The 26,334-nt window shown below is 43.3% G+C and overlaps 1 protein-coding gene across 2 annotated transcripts in view; it reads left to right on the forward strand.

Moving 5' to 3' along the window:
• Window positions 1-26,334, forward strand: part of NCKAP1L (NCK associated protein 1 like) — a 1,641,522-nt gene that overhangs the window by 694,853 nt on the left and 920,335 nt on the right. For both annotated transcript variants that reach the window (XM_069231027.1, XM_069231028.1), the window contains exon 22: window positions 16,391-16,527. In XM_069231027.1, coding sequence (XP_069087128.1) covers window positions 16,391-16,527 — 137 coding nt within the window. The remainder of the gene's footprint in view (window positions 1-16,390; window positions 16,528-26,334) is intronic.

Genomic DNA, 26,334 nt, shown 5'->3' on the forward strand with positions numbered 1-26,334 from the left:
CTGTAATCAATAAAAATGTGCTAATCCTGTCAAATGAGAATGTCCACAGTCACTAAAAACATCAGCCATTGTGAGGTACACAGTAATAATGTCATACCCATGCTGCACATGTCAGGGTCCACCCTGTGCCTGGGTCACAATAGCTGCAATAACACCATGCAACATCCCAACTGTCATACTGCTCAGACAATAGCATTAAGGGGGAGGACATTTGTTTCCGTCTAGTGAAACACACCTACACAGTCAGAAGAGGAAATGGAACACTGCTAGGACCATCAGTGCAATTCAATGTAGCACACAGTCCCCAACTTCAACATGGCACACAACCAATGCTGACATCTCTATTGTGCCATGCCACTGCGATACATAGTATATGCTAGGTCTCAGCAAATATAGCTGGATGTGAAATATGAGAGACTGGGGCAGTTCCAGATTGTCAAGTGTGGTGCAAGTGCCATCAGAACACCCACAGCCAGTGCAAGGCCACAACATGAGAATAGAAGTAGACGGAGGGTTGAGTTGTACAATAAGGTGGCAATATACAATTTGGGTAGAACCTACACCTAGAGGATGTGACGCAGACAATTCCCCAAACTGCCCACACTACATGTGACATGCAGGTGGGGCATAGGCCTGGAAGAATGCTAATATTAAAGACTGGAACAATGAACAAAAACTAAGATCACAATGTGCTACTAATAGGAAGTCAGGCACTTCACATAACAAATGCCACAACACCGACACACTAATTGTACTATATCTCATTGCAGAGCACGATGGCTCTCCTGGGGATATGCCTGTCCTGGACTTCCCTGATGACATGGATGATGAGCTGACAAGGTGCGGGTGGGGATGCAAAATATGGCAGCCAGCCTAGAGGGGGTGCGTTCGTGCATCAACAAACCTTTCAACGCGTGCATGAATGCAATATTGACCCCCTCAGGGCTGACCTGGCGGCTTACCACAGTGATGTAGCTGCTATGCTTAAGAACCAGCAGCTCCTCCTTGCTGCAGTACTTCCCTTAATAGCCCCACACTTGGCAGCTACCGGGATTTCTGACTCCACGTCTTCAAACACTGAAGTGTGTGTTGCCCCTTCAAACCCACCACCACCAAGGGCAGAGAAGATGACACACACACATCAGAAGATAAAAACGTGGAACAGATCACCTTCATCCGTAAGAGTACCCGGTAGCATTAGTCCCTGCCACATGGGCACTTATAACCAAGGTCCTGTGCTTTGTGACATGCCAGTCTTGCAACAGCTGCTCACAAGCACTGTTCTCTAGCCCACTGTTTACCTTGACACTATGCTCTGTGATTGTCTCTCACTACCTCTTTGGCAATGCATGTCCCTCTGCACTGTATGACACTTCACCCCAGCATATCCAATGGCATGTCCTTTAGCTCTTGTGTAGTAACCCCATAGAAGGCGTCACACTAATGGACTCATAATCCTGGACTATGTAAATATAGCACTACAGCACTTTAAAAGAAATAGCACTTACACAACCACTTTGTCTCTGTGTAATGTGACACATCAACCGTAAGGGAGATTAGTGATGTTTGCCTCATGTCAATGCTCATAAAATGTCAATACAACTGCCTTGAAAGATTGTGGGCTGATAACTATGCACTGGGGTCTGGATTGTACCATAATCTGCCCTTCATGAGGGTTATATCTGAAGTAAATGGAGACATTACAGTATAATGCTGTGTTGGAAAGAATAAGTCTTCGTGAAAGGGATGCCTAAGCAGAAAATCATTGTCTTCAATTCTTTCTTCCAGACAATCTTTAGGTATGTGACATTTGACTCAAAAATGTAATCACACACACCATACAGCAGGAATGGATGTGTACGAGTGTACATACAAATAAGTAACCTGGCAGTACAATGTAAGAAATGATAGGTGTGAGTTATGTATACTATACTACATGAGATTATACCATCACTCACCCTATCAGGGTTCACATAAACATCAGGCTGCAGGCAGACGTACCACAGTGTCCTCGATACCAAATCTGGTCTCATAGTATGACAGATTGAAAACATACATCCAAACGTAAATATACATTGGGAACCATGCTAACCTTGAGTGGTGGGTGCAATGGATAGCAGATTTCTAGCAAAGTAGCTTTGGTGTAGCTGCCAATGTGACAGCTCAATTTGAATTTGGATGCAGGATGGAACACAAATGCAAATACTAAACTGATACTGTTCACCCATGCCAAGGCCCTGATCTCCAAGCATATGACACATACTGTAAGGGAGTACCTACATATTTATTTAACTGTAAAAATAGGATGCAAAAACTAGGGGAAACACTTTAACTAACCTAACCTATCCTAACTACACATTACCTACAACTGGCCCTAACTACCCTAAGCTAAACCTACTTATCACATTTAACTAAACACTCTAAACATCAAACCCCCACCCCCTTATATGACGGGACACATGGAGGACAACATATACTAACCTAAACACATATTATCTTATCCTAAACAATATATTTTTTTTTTGTTTAAAAAAAACATTGTTTTTTGTTTTTGTTTTTTAATACACAAAAACCCCAACATCATTGAACCACCCACAAAAATCCATGTAAATATATAATACTCTCCACCCCCAACCCACTAACACTAACTAAACTGCCTTTTCTAACATAATACTAAGCCCCCTAAACCCACTAAATATAAGAACCAGGAAAGAGGAGGGAGGGGAGGGAATCATGGCTGAGGGTCTCCAAGTCACAAGTTTGCCCTCTGCAGGGTCTTCTTAATCCCACGCACTCTCCTGTTGATGTGGGACACCTCCTGCTGCAGCCTGTCCAGTCTGTGCAACATTCGTTGCATGTCATGTTGCATTGAATGAAATTCCACATTGTCAATGACTGCAGCAGGGTGGTCTGGGTGCCAGCTGTGGAGGGTTGTGCAGTTGCCGGTGCTATGCTTGGAGGGGGAGGTGCAGGGGCTGCTGTCAGTGATCCAGGAGTGGAGGATGTTGATGGACCTGCAGTGGTGGCAGTCATCCTTACTGCCACTTGGGTCGTAGCGGTGGTGCTGGTGGTGGTGACTGTTGTGGACACAGATGGGCCCCTTTGGGCAAATGCCCTCCACACCCCTGAGGCTTTCTCATGGCGAATACGCCATGCCATGTGGCGGAACCCAGACTCTACATCCAGAATGTGGCGGTAACGCATCGCCCTCCTCTGGAATTCGCAGATCTGGTTGGCATCCATATTGGCTGCTGTTAAAAAAGATAAAGCCATACATTAGTTACATCATTGTGTGATACAGCTAATGATGATAATCAAAAAATACATCTAATGTAGCTGAAACAGGCCATATCACCGTACAGATCACAGATTCTTCCTGAGGAAGTACATGCCAACGCAGCCTACACATGTCCTATCTAACAGCACAGCAATGCTCAAAAAGATGTGTACATACTTAAATGCTCTAAGTATCATTGTTCTGCCATTAGTCACATAGCAAATGCTGCAAGTCCTCCACATGTGACAGGCCAACTAATGACTATCTTCTCAATGACAATCAAGGGCCACAAGATCTGTGATTTGTAAATGGAATTGCCAGGATGGTATGCAGTTGCTAATCAAGAGTGGGTATCCTAGGTTGGAACAAATGAATTACAGAATTACATGCCTGTGCTTGGACAAGCAACACATACTTTCAAACATCAAGGACACCCAGGAAGCTTTGGACAGCTGTCCATGGGTTTAGTCAGTCCACCACAGATAAGGAGGGTGTCCAACTAGGATAGACACAAACATTGCACATTCCCATCCACATTTATGTCACTATTTGCGGACAATTGTCAACATCATTTGATACCACCAATACCTGTTCTACAAAAAGCACATAGATGCAAGCATCCATCTGGGCATGAGCTGCATGCAGACCTATGACATTGTACTCAAGTGCCACATAAACGTAGCGGAAGATGCTGCTAGGAAGTCAAACATGTCTAACATGTTCATTAGTGAACACGGATGCTCAAGTCTGTGGGTAATACTTTGGTATCCCTTCTCTGTGTGATTCAGGGTATGAATTGCTGACTAAATCATGAAAATGGCCCTCTTCAAATTTTTCATTACAAGAAATGTAACAACAAATGTCATCCTATTCACAAGGCCATGCCTACAGGGCTGCACTGCTGTCAGAGTCACCAGATCCTCGGGGTCTGTGCACGTTCCCAACACTTCCACCACAAGACAGCTCCAATACTCTGATTACATTTATCACAGAGTCTAAGAGCGTCCAAGTGGGGAAAAGGGGATTAGGACGGGAACAGCTGGGAAGGAGACCTGTAGGAAGCAAAAGGTTAAAACACAACATCAAAATTACATCTCGGGAAATCAGTACCATGCTACAACTCTAAGCTTCGTCTTTTCCGAAAAAACATGAACAACCCTAGAATAGTCCTAAAACTGACTAGGCTTTAGATGACCGAATACCTGAGGAGGAAACAGGAAAAGTTAAATAGGACTTTCAGATTCAAGTACTTTCTTTAGCATGAGAATCAGGAAACACTCTGAGCAATTTCTAAACAACCATATGAATCTCCTTTTAAGAATACATATCAGGAACACACAGCATTACATCTAGAACTCTGGTATTGTTGTGTTCATCTCAGAAAAAACATTGGAAAGTGAATTGCGCACATTGCAGATTTTTATATGAGTATTAAACACCGTAAAGGATTGTGCACCATGAAATCACACAACATAGATTCAAGGAATAAATCACGCGACGTGTCAACTTGAAATGCTACCAAGAAAATGTCTTAGAATGGTAGCGCACAGTAATTTACATTATTTATACACGAGGAAAGAATTGCGCGTCTTGCCGATTCAAATGCCACCATACAAATGCCAAGAAATGGTAGCGCACAATGAACAACATGAAAAGCACTCAGGAAAAAAATTGCGCGCCTTGTCGATTCAAATGCCACCATGAAAATGCCAAGAAATGGTAGCGCAGAATGAATAACATGAAAAAACAATCAAGGAAAGAATCGCGCGTGTTGCCAATTCGAATGCCACCATGTAAATGCCAGAAAATGGTAGCGCACAATGAACAGCATGAATAACACACGAGAAGTGAGCCACCATGTAAATGTCAAGAAAAGGTAGCGCGCAATGAACAACAAGATTAAATGCTCATGAAACGAGTTGCACGTCTTGCCAACTCGTAAAACATCATGTAAATGTCAAGAAATATCAGCGCGCAATGAACAACAATGTAATAACAAAGTCAAATCTTTATGGAATAAATTGCGCGTCCTCCCTATTTGCAAACCACCATACAAATGTCAAAAAATGGCAGCACACAAGTAATCTGTTATTCATTTAAGAATTAAAATCAAGAATATGAAAATTCTCAATTACGGTGTTGGAAAATGTCCAAACACCGTCTTACCGCTTGGAAACAGCGATCACCAATGAGAGATGAGTGCAGAAGACTGATAAATCCAAATAGACCGCCGGGACAGGAGCTCAGGAAGAAGCTGCTGCTCTGCACCGGGACCTCTGAATAGTGAGCACTGGAAGTTGGGCTGACTCTCTTTTATAGAGTCTTGGCCCAGCCTAGAACCACGCCCAGGCATGTTGCAGGGAAAGTCTCTAGAAGGCCCTGGAAAGGGACCACACCCTAACACACTCTGAATGTCTGCAGCAATACATTGCAAATGTACAGTATTTATAAGCACCTTAAAAATGAATCTTTTGGATCGAATTCTGCAATGCAAAAGGTTAAACAATAACATATCATCGCAATGCATAAATTACATTATCTTGCAAGTGTTGTTTTTTTGCATTCTAGATGCCCGTAGAGCGCGCCCTGTCCTGGTGTTGACAACTACAATCCCAAAATATGACTCTTCTCCACTGATTGTCGAACTCAAATATGGAAAAATAAGTCAAACTCCTGTCAAGTATCATATCAGATTATGTGCCAGCACATTATACCTTGCTATGTGTCCAACACAACAGCTGCAAACACAACACAGAAGTGAAATATCAAAACTTACTGGATATGTCTGGGTCCGCAAATCAAGCCACTTCTCCAATTGTGTAAGGGGCAGGTCCACCTGTAAAGCATGGACGGGTGAAATGTGCTCAATGTCTGTGCACTGTACAACACTTTAAAGTAAAATTACTGTGTGTGACATTATATCTGAAAGTCCAGCCCCTCAGGCATGATGATACTCCAACATACATACCACTGCAAACATGTATAGACCCTGTTACTCTAGTGAGTAATACACACACATATGCACACATGCAGTGGCCCTAACTATCATGTGGTGACAAACATGATTCCTCAGTTGGTTGCAGACTCATTTCTAGAGTGTACTCCATTTCATCATTTGTTGTTATGAGAGACATGCAAAGTCACATTCCTGGTGCACTTCAATACCAGTCACTCAGGTATTGTGGCTTGTGCAACAAGGGACAATCAGTTACTGTGTGATGATCATGTGGTTTGAGTTAAGCTCATGATTTATTATGCTTTCTATGGTCCCTTACATGTGGGCCTGTGTTCTGTGTAGGTTACAAATGCTACATTTACAGTGTACCCTGAGTCACATATGCCCCCAATGACACCATAATGGCAGGGATCGTGTGCGTTACTTGATGACAGTCTGACCTTAAACAAGGATTGGCCATTTATTGAAATTAATACAACAAAGAAATATATGCTGACAGTGTATATTTTGGTCACCCATGACAGAATGCATGGCCACAGGTGTAGTCACTGCACCTGAAATGTGTCACTCATTGCCCTGTGTACCCATATTGGGTTTTGAAATTCACAGTTAGCCACATTCATCATCTTACATTAGCCAAGTTGGGAGATCAGCGGGTATACAGCAAACTGACATTGTCCCATTATTGAAACATGTTTTAGCAAATGTCCTACTGTGTCAATCATGATGATGTAGGTTTGAATTTGTATGTACCTTGGGAATGGCAGTGGTCACAGGAATGCTGGTCTTCTGATCTTAGCATACACCCATGTCTGTGATAGCCTTCATACTGGGAAGTTAGCTATTGTACATATGCTGCACTAGATCAGCAGGGGTGTACCAAATGTAAAGTAGCAAAGTATTTGGGGACTTTATATGTATGATGGAATTGGTCAGGGGTCTATTGCACAACATCATTCAAGTAATATATTGTGACCATGCATTCCCCAACTTTAGGTATCCCATGATGACCCAATAACCTATGAGAAGTGCATGGCTATAGAGTAACACAGATGGCAAATGCATCAGCTCTGTTCCAGCTATTGTGCCCCAGGCCAATTTAAAACACACATGAGCAATGAACAGAGGGTCAGGGATATTTGTTATTCCTCAATTTGTAGCATTTGCTTCATGTTTTACGCTACAGCTATGGAAAGTAGCACCAAACATTTAGATATGAACCCATGTGCATTACTTTAGCATCCATTCCTAATTTAATTGCGGCACAAACCAAGTCAAACTATCAGCCTAAGATATTACCTGAGGTTAGGAAGAACTTTATACGTATGGCCCGGAATACAGTTCAGACATGTATTCAAAATAATTGGGGACCACATTAATTCCTTGCTTTAGCTTGTGAAATACATCTCTTTCCTGGTACACTCACAGACCATGGATAAAACATAGGTTTGAGCCACATTTCCATCATCTATTGACGTGAAAGCAGCACTAATTTACAAGATCGAGTTGTATTTTGTAAGTTTGTGCAGCTGTTGCTTCAACAAATGACGGTAATGTGTAGCTATTATGGTCTAACTCAGGGTCACTGTATGTTTAACTTGCATTCCACACGTCCAAAAACATTGCCTGCAGCATATCAACAAATCTGCTACTGTCACTACAGAGCATTTAAATGTGCACATTACTCTGAATTGTACTCACCAACGGGGCCACCAATCACAACACCCAGGTGGTCAAGCAGGTCTTGCTCTCTGGCAACAAGGTCAGCCCAGCGGTGCTTCAGTTGGTGGTCGTTGCGCGGTGTGTTGAAAATGCGACACAGATGGTACAGCACCTTGGACCACCTGAGCCTCCTCGCCTCCGTGTGATACCCCTGTATTACCCGGCCACCTGCTTCAATCATCAGGGGGAGGAAGTGGCACACCAGCCAAATGAATGCCCCCAGCGCCTCCTCACCCATTCTCCCCTGACGTGGCCTACCCAAAATGACAGAAATAATAGTACTAATAAAGGGTACAGAGGAAAATAAAGGGAAAGGAGGGAGGAAAATGAAAGTAAACCCACAAACAGCCCAACTATCCCCAAACTAACAATACCCACTACAGACTCCCAACAATACAAAGACAAAATTAGACAACAAATAAGACAAATACACACTTACAATGAACAACTGAGACAATTACAAATAAAACAGATGACAAATAGGATGGCACACAGGAGACAAAAGCACAAATTGGACAGACAAAACTCTCAGCACAGCTACAAGAAAAATCACAGACTGCAAAGTGAAAGTGAAGTACACCCACCCACTGAACCATTTCTGTAAACAGGATATCCTATTACATCACTTCCTGCCTCAAATGCTGTGTTTTTATTATGATGCGTCAACATTTTATGACGCTTACAGTCTGTGCGTCAATTTTCTTTTACGCAAATGCTTAAAAATTACCCCGTATTCATAGTTCCAAATATTTTGCATTGGACACCAGTTTCATGGGGTACAGTGTAGGAATTACCACTCGGGCCAATGGATGTATAATGGCTGTGAGCGTCATTTTTCAACGCATATGCGGCGATTTTTGATACGTTTGCGTCAACATATATGTTTTTTACTGTGTCTGTGTCATTTCTCACATTTTTAAAGTACATGACAGCTGTAACTGTAAAGAGATAGGGTGTTTGCACCTGCATTGTGTATTCCAGTGTTTGGGCACATGTGGCAGACCACACTACTGTGGCCCATGATACTCATGTTGTTGTACCGGATGAGCACTCTTCACTGATGCAATAGATACCCAATCTTTTTGAATACAAATTAGTATTACTCAGTTTGAGCAGGTTGTGCGTCAATAGAGGATATCAAGGCTATGCAACTTAATACATTAACTCATTGTCTGTGTGTCAATGTCTGTGAATTGGCTATTTCAATTTTTGTTGTGCCTCTGTGTGAACGTCACAAGATGTGCTTTCATGAATGTGCTTGTATGCATATGTTGTAAATGTGGATAACCATCAGAGACTATTCAATGTAGATATGAGTCAGGATATGTGTTTGTTATACACGTAGCATCTAATGCTGTGTGAACTGCACTGACATTTGGGACAATACATCTCCCATGACAAACTATGCACAGGATAGATAGAGGACGGTTGATAATGTCAATGAGTAAGCCATCACATGTACTGGAATGTTGGATACCACATCCTGTTAACTTGTTTGTATACTAGCCATGAGTCAGTCATTTGAAAATGCTATGTAGGTACAGTGTTTGTGACACAGAGTCGGAAAACAATCCAAAAATGTAATGTCACTCCACATATTGAGTCCTATTTATGACCTATGTTTCTCGTGTGGCAATGGAGGACCAGCAGACCAAGCTGCATGTGTTCACATATTTTCAGTGGTTAATTGCACAAAGGTGTCCAGTTCAAGTGTGTGGCCATGTGTACCCTGTGTCAATATTGTCCTCCGTGTTGTCACTGTTACGTGCATGTCTACTCATGAGTCAGTGGATCCATTCCCTGCATTAACAGAGTATCCTTCAAAGCAGAATTGACCAAAAGCCAAAGGGGAATCGACAACACACATGAGGATAGTCGAGCTATGGCACTGCAGAAGTTTTATGAGGCTGACAACAGGGCAACCTTGGTGTGCTCACAAACGTGATGGATCAGTAAGTAGAACCTGGCAGCTTTCATCACAACGTTTGAACACAGGGTGGTATTGAAAATTCCCACTGCAACATGTAACATCAGTACTTCTGTGCTGATTAATCTCACAGCTAGTCACCATGCAACCACCATCATTGGGTTGCAGCCAATGTAAATCTGTGTGTGGAACGTGAGGGTAGAAACATGTTTTATCCTTTCATGCACATTAGCAAATGTTGTTTTTTGTGCTGGAGGCACCATTCCCAATCCATGCATACAGCCATAGTACACTGTCACTGTTTGTCACTCATGCATACATGAAACACAGTCAAGGGATAAGGCTGGGATTAGGCTATTTGGATACATGTCCCAGACCTTGATACCATATGTAAACGATTAAACTATACAATATATTTGTGGATTTTTCGTAGACCCACCAGACACAATACCCCAGGAGGAAAGTGAGGGCATGGAAAGCAACTATAAGAAAAAAGTAGACACAGGGAACCTCTATGGTAACACAAAGACAGGAAACAATCAGGCTAACAGGATGCAGGCTTTGTCAGGAATTAACATGAACAAGGCCAATGCACAGAGAGCAGACTCAGACTGGGAAAAGCCTGAACATCACTGTGGAAAATTAAAACTGGATTTGTGCTGTTGGCTGCAACGTTACACAATAACCCAAGGGCTGTGTTACACTAGTGGTTTATACGGCAATGCACAACAAGGATATACATAAAATGGCAGTTTCTAAGCAGTTCCCGGCAGCAGCAATGGCAGTGCAGGTTCAAATGGCTGGTCTGCATGGAAGTGCTCACAGGTGTGTGCAGCTTCAGTTCCTCACATGTCCTGTAGGTGTGAATCCAGTTCAAAGGACCAACAGTACCTTTCAAATGGAAAGCAATGAACAGGTGATTACAGGTCCTACAAACTTCCAGGAAGTGCTTTTTGGGACCTGCAGTCCATGCAGTCAGATGAACTAGGACCATGGCATGCCATACTAAAGAGGGAACCACACTGGAGCCAGAATGTGAGTCTGGGTGTGTGTAGATGAAGGATTATCAGGGTACAAATAGTCCTGTTACAGGGCCACCTAGAGAAGGGTGGGGAGAGACTGAATAAATGCCTGTGTCAGAACTTATAACCTGGGATGGCTTGCACAGGGCATGTCTTGTGAGCAATGCTTGTCATACTTGGGGCACTCATGCTATCCATTTGCAGCTTAAATGGATTTCTTGTCACACTTGCTCCTTGCAGAGATAGCAGATGTCACCCTTACTGCTGTCAAGGGTGTGGTCATACATTCATGTTACCAATGCAATTGCAAATCCACTGCCTCATGTATGAAGCAGGTTTTTACTTGTGATTGATGGTGTCTTAGTTGTGTGCCATATGCTGCAATGAACCATGTTGCCAACATGGATGTGTCCCATAGCTGTGCTCCTCTGGTATTGCCCTTCAAATGTGAAATGAACAGAATATATGTCATTTACACTGTGTGTGAAGTTGGGTGTACATTCATACCCAACAAATGTGATATGGCTTTTTCAGTATCCTAATTTGTATTACTGCACTGCTCCATGAGGCTAAACTCTGATTGTGATTCCTAGGAATCATGTGATGCATAAATAATTACCCAGACCATGATTTAGTGATTAGATTAGTTGTTTAATGACAAATGGTAAGAAAGTGGTGATGGTGACTATAGTTCAAAGAAGTTTTGTACAATGTGTTGTCTCTGACGCAATCCTGCTGCAGTGTTTGGATGGTCCCCCTCATGATGGTGGACAGCATTCTCCTCTTGCTCCTCTTCAGGCATTTGTGGGTCTGGTTCACAGAGGTGAATGTTCCTCCTTACACAGATATTGTGCAGGATGGCACAGGTCAGAATGATCTTTGCAGACCATTTCCTGTGAATATAAGAGGCTGCCTCTGGTGATGTTGAGGCACCTGAATCTTGATTTCAGGATGCCAAGTGTCCTCTCTACTATGGTACGTGTCCTCCGATGTGCCTCATTATAGGCACGCTTTGCTGCAGTGCTTGGGTTTACAAATGGGGTCATGATCCATGGCTGGATCCCATACCCCTGATCAGCTGATAGAGAAAATGAGTGAAAAGTTTTGATGGAGTTGCACCATGATTATCACTTTGCATGGCAGTTGTTATCTTGTGTTGTCTGTGTCTCATCTGTGTTTGTGTTATTGTGTGGAATCCTAGACTTCTAGGATGTACCATCAGCATTGGGTTGTTTCATTATCTGAACTGGTGTTTGGCTGATTGACCGGATGTCAGCAGTATTTTTGTACACTTGCAGTACATTGTGTAGTCCCATGCATTATGTCATGTGAAAGAGGTGTCCATGTGTCTTAACTGGGGGTGACAGGATACTTCCATACACAGAATCAATTCCACAGTGGTGGTAACACGGTTGCATCTATATAGCCTGAACATCCCATCCAATTCAACATATGCAATAGAACCTGTTAAACATCAGTGAGGGCCTTTGATTTGGCTAGGTGACAATGTACAACACATCTCCATACATTGGCAGCACTGAAGTGTTGACAATTGACAATGCACATATATCCCATGTGTGACAAGTTCTAAACAAACCCATTTTTATGCCCTCACCGAGTTGGCTCATGTTCAAACGTGTACCTACACTACTGAACCTGGTCCACGTAATGTGGCTAACTTGGTTGGGGGGTGAAGGTTTAATTGTAAGAAGGTCCATATGCCTGTGCATCTGTTGTGTATATGTGTAATTGTCTCAATCCGTATGTGTAGCAATGTGCACTTTGCAATATTGTCACATCAATATGTGTTCTTAGCACAGTCCACTTGCTTATTGGTAGTGGGCAATGTCAGCCCAGGAGTGATGTGAGATGTTGGTATAGCCTCAATGATTCCAGGTCCCATTCATTAGAGTCATCATCATCATGCTATGTGTCTCATGGTGTTTGACCTGCAGTGAAACACATTGCACACCCCTTACACAGCACGTATTAGTTGGAAGGGTGTGTGATTGAGTGTTATTGATGTTATGTTGGAAGATTCATCTTCCAAGTTGTACTGGCAGTTAAGGCCATGTCATTGTCACTGTGTGGTTTTAAATTGTTCCCTTGTGTCTCTGGAGTGGCATCTGTTGTTATTTGCATCTATCATTTGTCCATTGGTGTGTATCCCATTGGGTCAGGATATCAAAGATGACTAGCAGTGTCACAACCTCAGTGTCTTCCTGGCCACGTGTCAATGTAGTGGTATATGTGTTGTGTGTCCTACAGGGTTGCTGTGCTGTGTGTATATAACTGGGTTTCTGTACTTACCAACAAGTAGGCCATTCCCATACCGAATGAATCATTTACACTCCCAGAATACTTTGCCATGATGTTGGTGATCAAACCCCGGTGATCCACAATGGCCTGCACATTGATGGAGTGTGTGTGCTTCCTGTTGCGGTATAACTGCTCAGTTGCAGCAGGTGGACAATCTGTACATGTGTACAGTCAATGGCACCAAGCCTGTGTGGGAAGCCGTTGATTTGGTAGAAGCCCTGTTTGGTCTCCTGCTGCTTCTACTGTGTGTTGGGGAAGCTGATGTGGCGGGGTGTGAGGGAGATGATGGCATCCAGTACCTTGGGTAGGAAGGCAGAGGATGAGGACTGTGAGATCCCGGCAACCAGGGCACCAGTGGTTTGAAAAGAGCCACTTCCCAACATGTGGAGGACAGCTAGCAGCTTGGTCTCTGGTGGAATGATGTCGGGTGTGTGCAAGCTGGGTGCCAACTGTGGCTCAATGTGGCGCAGCAGCTGCTGTATGGCTTGCCAGTTTAGTCACTACCTCTGGATGATGTCATGTTCCCTGAGGCCCAGAAGGGTTGTCCTGGTCCGGAATATCCTCTCCTGCCTTCTGCGTTGCCTTTGGGGTCCCTGCTGGTGTGGTGGAAGCTGCTTCTTTTGGTCCTGTGCTCGGCGTCTTCGTGCATGCTGGATGAATAGCAACTCCATGTCTTCCTTTTGGAGCTCTGATGTTGCTTCTGTGTGTTTTCCTTAAGTACTGGTGTGTGTGCCCTGACCCAGGCGTTAATTTTTGACGCAAATCGGGGTGTACGCCATTTTCTGACTCCGCATCCCAGCCATGCGGGATTTTTGCGTGGTAGGATAAATATGTTGCACGGGTGTTTAAGTAATTCTTTGGACGGGAACGCCTACCTTGCATGTCATTAACACAAGGTGGTTTCACGCATCCAGAAAATGATGCACACAGTGGAATTTTAGCATTCACGGGCTCGGGCGCCAAAGTATAAATATGGTGTTAGGTTTGCGCCGAATTTGTGTCAAAAGTTTTGCCGCAAATTCGGTGCAGACAGAGTATAAATATGCCCCCCTATATTTAACCACAAGGACTCCATTCCTTTCACCCCTATAGTGCTACTTCTTCTTTATATACTGCATTATGTATTTCAAGTACTTTTGTTTTTCAAAACAAAAGTACTAAGTACTGAGCATGACATTCATTCATTGCGGCTATTGGTTCATTGTTGAGTTCAGAGCTTCTGTCCGTCCAGAGTACCTCCATGATGCCTTGGATTGCTCATCCTAGCAACTATGATAGTTAAGGATATTAGGGGTGTACGTGACCCAGTTTGCAGCACCATAGTAGGATTGGCGCCAAGACATAAGTGGTAAATGACTCGGACCACCACAGTTGGTGACAAATAACCCCTGTGTGCTCTGTTGGCCCACAAACAGGTCCAGTCAGGAGCCAAGAGGTTATGAGTGTCAACCATGGCCTAGACCGATTTAAGGCCCTCATTCCGACATTGGCCGGCGGCGGTCGCCGCCGGCCTGTCGGGGGCCGCCAGAATACCGTTCCGCGGTCGAAAGACCGCGGCGGTGATTCTGACTTTCCCGCTGGGCTGGCGGGCGGCCGCCTTCAGGCCGCCCGCCAGCCCAGCGGGAAAGAGGCTTCCACGATGAAGCCGGCTCGGAATCGAGCCGGCGGAGTGGAAGCTGTGCGACGGGTGCAGTTGCACCCGTCGCGTATTTCACTGTCTGCAAAGCAGACAGTGAAATACATTTAGGGGCCCTCTTAGGGGCCCTCTTACGGCCCCCCCTACCGCCATCCGGTTCCCGGCGGGAGAACCGCCGGGAACTGGATGGCGGTAGGGGGGGTCGGAATCCCCTCGGCGGCGCAGCTAGCTGCGCCGCCTTGGAGGATTCCTATGGGCGGCGGTACACTGGCGGGAGACCGCCAGTGTTGCCGGTCCGACCGCGGCTTTACCGCCGCGGTCGGAATGCCCATTGGAGCACCACCGGCCTGTCGGCGGTGCTCCCGCGGTCCTCCACCCTGGCGGTTTGAAACCGCCAGGGTCGGAATGAGGGCCTAAGTCTGTTAGTTGTTTGACTTTTAGGATTAAATTATTGGTGTCAAATACCTACGATTTACCTATTAAAAAGGCATCAGAGGGAGGGGGAATTGGTTAATGTTAGCGTTTCCATAAGGGTTGCACTCAAGTTTATGGTTAATAATGTGCTGCTCAAGGTCATGGTTTTAGAGTTAAGGCTTTGTTAGGGCTCAAGCAGAGTAACAATGAGATCTGGGTTATGATTAGTGTTAGAGATAGTGGAAGACACGTGGTCAGAGTTAGAGCTTGGGATAGGATACAGTATCGGGTGCAGGTGCTAGGAAAAGGGTTACAATGGTGTTGCGTTACTGTTATGGGACATGGGTAGGGGTAATGTTTGGGCAAGGCAGAGTGATTTAAATGAGTCATGTAGCACTTTTTCTTATGACGAAGGTTGTAGCACCATCATTGTTGTTGTTTAGGCAGTATAAATAAGAAACATATTTGTGAGAAATTAATGATAAGGGAATTTCTCTCATGCATTTCTTTGTCCTAACATAGCTCCCTAAAAAGTCTAGCTCAGTGGCAGAATACCTATTTTCTGTTCTTTACAGCTTATTGTTGGTCTCATCTGGTCTCACGTGCATTCATTCAAATTGCACCCAGACTTCTCAGGCTCTTGTTTGATAATCTACAATAAATGGATTTTGTGCATGCGAACGCTGTGTGATGATTACGAGAAAGGGCGCACATAGTAGGTCTAGGACATAGCACGTGACACACAAGATTGAAATAAAGCTTTTAAAAAGACTTAACCTAGTTTGTACACTTTAGTATTTCATTTCAAAATACCTTTTTAAGTGTTTTGTGCTCACTCATCATCTATGAAGTGTTTTACACTTCTAGAACCAGAGCTTAAAAAAGATTCATTGAACGGAATCTCAAGGGTGTGCAAGGAATAATTTTGTTCTATATCTCTTTGATCTGTTCAAGATGTGGAAAAGTCCACAGTCTCCGCTCTCTGCCTGACAGAAGTCATCATCGGCAGAGAGTGACTGAGAAGGGGGAGGCTGGGTAGAAAGAAGATAGACCACTGGGAAGACAAGTTTGCTGACTTCTTTGTTTGTAAAGGATTACTGTGATTCTGTGTGCTTAGGTACTTGGAGAGTCTCCTGAGGCAAGCTAGCAGTGGTTTAATCATACAAGCTCCAGCTATGCAGACGTTTGTGAAACTGCACAAGGAGGGGAGCGGAGAGCAGAGCTTCCACGCTGAGGAATATTCCGATGTTTCAGGTGAGAGAGACAAAGATGTTTTAACTGTTGCCTCTGAGCATTCCTTATTCACCTGAGAACTTTGCTTCTTGACAAGAGAGTTTCTTATCTAGGTTAAGATATGACACTTCATTTAGAAGACTAGAGTATATGCCCAAACAAAGTCGGACTGCGATAGGAAATAGGCCCAGGCACCACAATAAATGTGGCCCCCATTCATGAATTAGATAGCTTAAAAAGCAGTCCATGTTTGCAAATTGTAAAGGCAAGCTGTATAGCTGTTGTGCAAGATATAGAATACTGCATGGATTTGTGGTTGCTGCAGGGAATGTGTGTATCAATGTCAGGGAAATTAACAGGGCAAACTGGCCCATCAGCCTATAAATAGGCCCTCAAACAGCCAAAAAAATTACCGACACACTGATCTGTCAGACCAGTCCATCGGGCATTGCCTGATTGCCTTATTGGCCAGTCTGACGCTGTGCCCAGCCCAGAGCACTGTTTTTCACACACTATGCCACTCGAGACAGAGATCAGAAATATTTAAATCAGTCTTGCTCCTTTTTCAATAGGAACAGTCAGCCTGAATTGCCAGCCCACCTCCAGAAGGCTACATTAGCAACCCAGAACAGTTTCAACCTAATGAGATAAACAAAGATTACTGAATGTAGGGTGTGTCTATAGACAGACAGGGGCTGGGTGTTTGAAAAAAAGGACGCAGAGAGAGAGGGAGAAAAAGAAAAGAGAGAAAGGGGAGCACATTGAGAAAGCACACAGGGGAGGAAAATATCCTTAGAGAAAAAAAGAACATTCACTCCCATTGATTGATAATTCAAAACCTGCACTGAAAAACATGAAAGAAAGATAGTTGCCTGATGTCAGTAGTTGAAGGATATACTCAACCTGTTAAAAAAAACTTGAAATCTAAATGCTCAGGACAGGACAAACAGAAGAATAGGAAGTGAAGGTTTCTAATCAGGAGGATGGAATTGAAACAGTTAAATAAGTCACCTAAACATGAGAAATGAGTAGGCCTAAAATCCACTGGAAGCATATGTTGACGCATTGGTTGCAATGTAGTCTGATAGAGACAAGTAATGCCATCTATTATCAGTAAAAGCTTGATCTAGATCCTAAAGATGTGCATTGGTAATTGTTAAAGTATTTGTGTGCGGCAGCATGCCTGGAAAAAAATGATTAGGGAACCAAACTTGCAAATGAACGTTTTTAGTATGAAATGGGTCTTGGAAATGTATTGTTAGCGTCACCCGTTGAACTACAGAAAGAGTACTGTCCCACCTCGATTTTTGTGCACCTTCTAACATTATGCAGCATAAACGGTATGAATGGAAAAAGGGGAGTGCATAATATCACACTACAGAACTTGAGTAATGAGGCAATGGATGGTCACAGTAATTTGTCTGAGAAATGTAATAGGAAACGGGAGAGCAAAACAAGGCCTTGTGAGTATTCCCCATAGCTCACCAACCAGGTAAGAAAACCTCTACCAGGAATTACGTCTGATAACATTCTGAATCCTTTGTTATAACACAATTTCTTCTTGCAATCTTGTTTCACACATGTGATTACATTTTTTTTCCATTAAGTGCTCTGTCTAGAAATTTCGTGGCTGAGGAATTCTTCTACAATACAAAACAAACGCTCAAGTAATGGTCGAGTATTAGACGTACACATACCAAATCATTACATAAATTTCATACATCATGATACTTTTATTTCCATCAATTTCATAGCTTTATTTATCGCCCACTGTTTGAATATGTATGTAATTCAAAACAAACGCTCAAGAACCTAATGAGAATTAGACTTACATATTAAAGAACTGTACCGTGACACAAACTCTGTGTTGAACAATCGCAGATTCTCCTTTACAAACTCGTTACTTGACATTTAAGGCCATCTTGTATGCTATTCAGATCACAGAGCCCCCATTGCTATGCACGTGTGATTACTACGTAATCCTCATGTGCTGTTCATCAGTCCTCCTTTCTGCTCACAAGCAATCCTCAGAAATAATATTGATAAGAAATCAAATCCCAACGTTCAGTTAGACTGTGAGAGTAAATCATGTCTAATTGATGTGTCCATAAATGTTGTATATTAGAAAATACTATGTAGAAGTAAGATCTGTTGTATATATTGTGTCCTAAATATCGTTTTTAAAAAATGTGTCTCATTGATTACAGATTTTCTATTATTAAATTCAGTGGGCAATATTTTTGTAAACAAAATTGGAGATGACATTTATGTCAGACAATATTCTAACCACAATATTCTGACACCACACTAGTCAGCCATTACTTATGGCACCTCCTCTTCGTGGCTTCCTCACATTTTCAATTATTTGGAATCTTATTTAGTTCAAATTATGAAAACAATTTTAAAGATACTCACTACAGATGATATTAGATTGCAGATTCATATAGTCCTTTTATGTCGTTTGATACATTTCTTGATTTTACTATCCATTTCCCAAGTGTAAAGTACAGTAATTCTCCCTGGATATTTTGAAGTTGCATAAACCCACCTATCCATTCATGGAAATAACATGTATCTCCTGATATTATCATAAATTACACTTTAATTACATCGGAAAGAAGTGCCAAATGCAGTAAAGTTTGGGTTTGAATGGAGACTGAATTGTGGGCCCCTCTTCTTTATGTCAGTTTGGCAACTTTTTAAGAATCAGATATTATCAACAGTTTTTTGAGTGCTCATCACACATACTACATCTATGCAAAGTTAACTGATATTTCTCCAGTATTGGGGCATCTTTCATAGATTTACATGCTTAAATCATTCCCCGTCATTGAAGTGGGAGTTCCACGGTACATAGAAAGCAGTAAATTAAAATCTTACATTGAATTTAATGGAGAAAACATTCACTTTAATAGCTTGTCAGTGTTATTAGAAATGACCCAAAACCCAGCCAATCAGGCAAGAGCACCCTTTAGAACCCTCACAACAGAGGGTCCAGTCTCTCAGATTCTCTACTGCACGGCGTGTGAAGGGAGTCTCCCTGAGCTCTGCTCAGCTTACTAATTTTCTGACAGGAATTCTTCTGAATACTGTTACTTGCTTCTACAGCTGTGACTTCTACATTCTGTCTACAGCCAAGAAAGGTTTACTTCGACCCTGCAGCACCTGTGGAAAGCTTAGCCTTCACTGTGAAGACCCTAACAAGGACTGCATATACTGTCTTCACCCAGCACACAAGGCTAAAGATTGGAAAATATGTCGAACCTTTCCTCCCAAGACCTTGAGCGACAGAGAGGCCAGGCTCCTGCTTTGGCTTCAAAAGCTTAAATCCAAGTAATACCCCCTCTCTGATGATGATGATGACAGCGACACCTCACAGAGATCTGTGGCATCGAAAAAGAGGAAAAGATCTGTCGAGAGTTTCTCCTCAAAACGAAGTAAGGCAGCCTAGAAAACGCATCCTGTGGGAGAAAAAGCAGAGGAAGTTTCTTCCACTTCAAATAAATAGAAGGAAAAGGGTCATTCCGAACCTTTCACACCAGCTGCCAGTACTATTAAAATAAAAAAAACATCCAGATGTCTGCCACCATCATCTTAAAAAATTTCAGTCTCGTTGACGACCGCATCATCGACGACAGCTTTGATCACCACTACTACCACAGCGATTGTCACGTTTACAGCACTGCCTCTGCCCATGATAACTTCGTTGCCGTTATCGATGACGATAACATCGGTGACCATAAAGTATAGACCTGCTTTACCATCAACAGTGCCCCAAGGGGAGAAAGCATTGATGGAATCATCCAACATAGGTCCATCAACGAAGATGTTCCACTCCGCAACATCAAGCCTGTCGACATTGGTAAAGAAATCGACTACTACAAAGACTTCTAAATCGTCAACACTGATACCGTCGATGATTCCATCGACATCAGCATACATACTGACGACACCAGCTCCATCGATGACAGCTCCATCAACAATAGTTCCAACAACAACAACACCGTTGACGGTAACATGTCAACGCCAGCACCGTCGATGACCCATTTCTTTCCTGCAGACATGCCAGCAACGCCTACACCGTCAATGGCAATTCATTCAGCAAAACCATCTTTTTTACCGTTAAGAATAATAACAGTAAGGCGTAAATCCCCTCAAGAGACATTACTACCGTCACATACATCACCCAGTAAGGTATCGCCTGTACCTCCAGAAAATCTTCTTCATGACGAGGAAGATGAAGAGGAATATAGAGATGAATATTCCGATGATGGGTTGTTTGCAGTGGCTCATAGTCCTTCAGACTTACAAATTAAATGCCAGGAAGATGATGAGGAAGACCAGTAGTATGAACATTTGCATGTTCATGAATCGTTTGATGACCAACAGGACACAGGTTCACAACAACAACAACAACACGATCCAACAGTGCAGATGCCAGTGTCACGGATTGCCAATTTGCAGCATATGATGCAAGATTACTACAATAGATTCCCACCACCGGGATCAACAACTTCACTACCACAATGACCACTGCTGTTAAGTCCTTCTACCAGGGATCAATCCTCAGAGTTCCAGGTACATTAAACACTGTTGCCACCTCCACCTTCACTTCCTTAAAATGATCCGCCTTTCTCGGACGAGGACCAAGAAGAAGGGGCGATCCAGGACACTGCCTCTCTCCCCAATGAATGGGATGACTACCAGACACAGACACCATCCTCCTCTACTCCACCACCAGTAGATTCTACGCCACAGGACATGGGAGGGTTCCATAGTATTATGGAATGAGCAGCCAAGAGATTCCAGATTCCCATTGTCGCAAAACAATTGGATTTCTTTCTTTATGACTTTAAAGAGATACCAGAAAGCCACTTCGTGTGATTCCGATTGCAGATTTCATCTGGGAACAGGGCTTTAAAGTTATGCAGACCCCATCCTCCATACCAGTGGTACTTTCCAGATTAGATAAAAAGTACAAGGCGCTGGAAAACTCACCAGCTTGTTTGATTGGTCAGCCCAAACCCAACTCCGTGATAACTCAGGTAGCCCAACGCAGGTCCAGAAACCCATCCTCTCCGCTTTCCTCACTCTCGGACAAGGAAAGAAGGCGCTTGGATACCATAGGAAAGAAATTATCCACTATGGCGGCTAAACAGTCTGGGCAGCAAACTCATTAGCGATCCTAGGACAACACGACCACCAGATGTGGTCAGACATCTCCCAATATATCCATCTCCTTCCTGAGGATGCTAGAGCTGAAGCACGAAAGATCTTACAGGATGGAGAGAAAATCTCCACTGAGATCATAGATTGTGCCATAGATATATCGTTCACAGGCTTTCGGCAGCTAGCCAGAGCTGCAGTACTAAGACGTCAGGGATGGCTAAAAGCCACATCCTTCCACCCGGAAGTTCAGATGAGAGTTCTAAACATGCCATATGATGGAGAACTCCTGGTTTGGAAGCATGTTGAAGAGGCACTACAATCGATAAAAACAGACACGGACACAGCTAGATCTTTGGGTACCCCACATTTCAAAAGGCAGCCCTTTTGAGGGGCAAGAGGTAGGTGACTTTACTCCAACAGAGGCGGCCTCCACCAATAAAGACAATACTAGCCTAGTCAAAGCCAGTTTTGTTCACCCACCATGCAACAACAACCCTATAGGCAACCACCATCGGCAGCCTACAGAAATTCCACCAGGGGAAGGTCTTCCTATAGGGGCAAGCACACATCCAGAAAGCACTGACGTCCACCAGCTGCCAGCCACCAGCTCCTATTCCAGTACTCAGATAGGGGACAGAATTTCCAGCTTCTCCCTCCCACGGTCCCAGATCACCTCAGACCGATGGATTCTCAATATTATCACCAGAGGGCATTCCCTGCAATTCCAATAAACCCCTCCAGATGTACCACTGCAAGGACGCCCCACCTGCTCACTTGGAAGAGCTCCTTTTTACAGATTACCACAATGATGGACAAGAGAGCAATAGAAATCATACAGAAGTCTCAGAGGGGAACTTGGTTTCTACTCTTGCTTCTTCCTCATTCGGAAAAAGACAGGAGACTGGTGCCCCATCTTAGACCTTCGACAACTGAATAAATTCCTGAAAAAACAATCATTTCATTGGTCACTCTTCAGGTTGTATTACAATTGCTCAATCAAGGGGATCACATGACGGCCTTAGATCTCCAAGACGCCTATTTTCATATCCATATTCACCCCAGCCACAGGAAATACTTAGGCTTCAAGGTAGCAGGCACCCACTACCAATTCAGAGTGTTACCATTCGGTCTGAGATCAGCTCCTTGAGTGGTCACCAACGTCTTGGCTCCAGTGGCAGCATATCTTAGACAAAGGGGAGTTCAAGTGTTTCCATACTTGGACAATTGGCTCATAAAAGCGAACACAGTGTGCCAAGCCGCTAGAGACACAGCAACATGCCTATCTCTTTTCCAGACCTAAGGCCTCTCAGCCTATTACCAAAAATCACACCTAACTCCTTCAACCAGCATCACCTTTTCTATGAGCCGTATTAGATATGGAACAAGCAAAAGCCTTCCCCTCTCAGGACAAGCAGAAGAAGATTCTAAATCTAGTGCTACGCCTCGACAAAAGAAAGTCCACTTCTGTACAGATCTACAAATCTTTTCTAAGAATGCTCTCCTCTTGCATTCCGTTGATACCAAACTGCTGCCTTCACATGAGATCACTTCAACAACAGTTAGACATCTAGTGGGTACAAATCAATGAATCTTTCGACTACATTGTTCAACTAACCCCACCATTGAAGCAGGCCATGAAATGGTGGTCGAAGACGTCACACATCTCTGAGGGTCTCTTATTCCTGAATCAAAGCCCGGAACATGTACTGATCATAGACGCGTCCCTAGAGGGAAGGGGCGTGCATTTCCATGACCTGTTAATGAGAGGGAAATGGACCACCCAGGAAGCAACGCTCAACATCAACTTGCTAGAATTAAAAGCTCTCTTCCTAGCACTCAAATCCTTCCTAACCAAGATCAAGGACTCATCGGTTTTTGATCCAAACCGACAACACCACAAGCATGCACTATCTCAAAAAGCAAGGCGGTACGCGGTCACCAGCGATATCTCTCCAGGCTCAAGAGATTTGGAATTGGGCATTTCGACATCACAAAACTCTCAGGATAGAACACGTTCTAGGAGTGTCCAACACCCTTGCAGACTCATTAAGCAGGACCACAACAACCTGTCATGAGTGGGAGCTCAATCAGACAACTCTCAATCATCTTTTTCTTCACTAGGGCAAGCTCAGTTTGAGCCTATTCGCAACAAAGGAAAACAAAAAATGCCAGTACTACGCAAGCTGGCAACAGCACAGACGGTTGTGGGGGAATGCATTTTTGATCAAATGGTCAGGAATCTATGCTTACATTTTTCCCCTGCTTCCACTGATCCCAAGACTTCTAAAGAAAATGAAGAGGGAACCTTGCCAGCTGTTACTGATACCTCCTAAGTGGCCACGACAGTTTTGGATCACTGAGCTCCTACTCCTCTCGGAGCAACCTCACATTCTGTTGGAACCAATACGAACTTATTAATGATGAATCAAGACCAGATCCGTCATCCCAACCTGACTTCTCTTTGGTTTTTCTGAGCTATATATTCCAACTGATTATCGTGAAGTGCTCGCTAATGCTAGAGCCCAGACTATAAATAAAACATACACACTGAAATGGAAAAGATTCTATATATGGTGTAAGGATTCTGATGTCCACCCTCTGACATCTGCTCCAGAACAGATACTTCTGTATCTTCTTCACTTGGCAAAGTCGGGTCATTCCCACTCATCCATCAAGGTACACCTGGCAGCCATTTCTAGATTTTGCTGTACCGCACATTCTCCATCTTTATGGTCCTCCAGATTAGTAAAACAATTCTTTAAGGGACTATTCACGTTGTTTCCTCCAGTAAAAATCCCTCCTCCTCCCTGGCAACTCAATGTTGTACTTTCACAAATGATAAAGCATCCATTTGAGCCTATATACAAGGCAGAGTTGAAATACATTTCCTGGAAGACAGCGCTTCTCTTAACGCTTACTTCAGCAAAGAGGATCAGTGACATCCAGGCCGTCGCAATCAGTCAGCCTTTTCTCCAATTTAAGTCTGACACTGTCATTCTCAGATCTAATCCTAAATTTATCCCCAAAGTTCATTTGGACTTTCATTTGAATGAATCAGTAATATTGAAAACTTTTTCCCAAACCCTCAAACTCCAGCAGAAAGAGCGCTAGATTCCCTAGATATCAAGCGATATCTCAAATTCTACATACAAAACACTAGCAGCTTTCACAAAGGAGATCAATCATTTTTAGGCTATAGACAACTAAAAACGGGATATCTTGTTACTAAACAGACTATAGCTCGGTGGATTGCGCTGACATACAATTTTGTCATCAGCTAGCAGGAAAACCATTGACAAACAAGGTCAAAGCCCACTCCACCAGAGCTGCCTCCACATCTGCAGCTCTCTTCGCAGAAGTGCCTATAGAACAAATATGTAGAGCACCAACATGGTCTAGTAGGCCTACCTTCACTCAGCACTACTGCTTAGATGCAGCACACAGGATGGATGCAGCAGTAGGACAAGCAGTTCTACAGAATTTATTTGCATAAGGTGAGACAGTTATTCTTTTTTCCCACTGTCAAGTATTTGATATGTATATATAATGTTTACTGCTAATTATTTTGATTCAAGCATGTGAATCTATGAAAGATACCCCAATACTGGAGAAGAGAATAAGTTACTTACCTGTAACTGTGGTTCTCCAGTATTGGTATCTTTAATAGATTCACATGCGACCCACCCTTCTCCCCATAGAGGCTCACCTCATGTCTAATTCTTCTATACATCACTTGTGCCAGAAAATCTGAGATACTGCTGGAGCCTCTGTCATGAGGGTTATAAAGGGTGCTCTCACTTGATTGGCTGGACTTTCGGTCATTTCTAATAACACTGATAAGCTATTAAAGTGAATGTTTTCCTCCATTAACTTCAATGTAAAATTTTAATTTACTGCTTTCTATGTATTGTGGGAGTCCCACTTCGACGACCATGGGCATGATTCAAACATGTGAATCTATGAAGGATACTAGTGCTGGAGAACCACAGTTACACCTATACCATTGTCCCAGGAGTAATTCCAAGAATGCATACCATGTGCATGTATTTCGATTGTGCCTCTTTGTGTGCCAGCAAATTGTAATGGAGTTAGAACAAAATGGGACATTGCAATTGGGCACTCCGCCAGTGCCGGCTGGTGTTAACCAAGATCTTTTTACTAAATATTAAATACCCTAGCAACTGGTGACACAGTCAATGGAAAGGTACCCTAAGCCTTTGTCTTGTATTTGGCTAAGTGAAACCGGCTGGTGGTGTTAATGAAAATGGTGTTCACCCTTCCTTAAAATATCATTGTTGTCATCTGTGCTGCTCTCACTGGCCAATGTATGAGATAGTGATCTCATTTCAGAGTACTGTCTCAAACACAAATGTATACCTCGTGTTACTGGTTTCACAGTTTACAAACCAGACATGTACCCAATTTATAACCCCATCCATGATCTAAATTTGCATCACTATCCTTCCAAGCCACAAAATTCAGTAGTTGCTCTCATGCTGTGCTTTTTCGATTATGCCTCTGGAACTTCCTCCCTAACTCTCTTCAGAATGCCCCTGCTCACTTCAAGGAGATGATCATGAATATTTATAGATCATGGTTGCCACCCAACTGGGTATTCTGGTGCTGTGAGGTAGGTGCAACTGAATTAGAGACAGGCAC

Source organism: Pleurodeles waltl, chromosome 4_2, assembly GCF_031143425.1.
Source record: "Pleurodeles waltl isolate 20211129_DDA chromosome 4_2, aPleWal1.hap1.20221129, whole genome shotgun sequence".
In the NCBI taxonomy this organism is placed as follows: Eukaryota; Metazoa; Chordata; class Amphibia; order Caudata; family Salamandridae; genus Pleurodeles; species Pleurodeles waltl.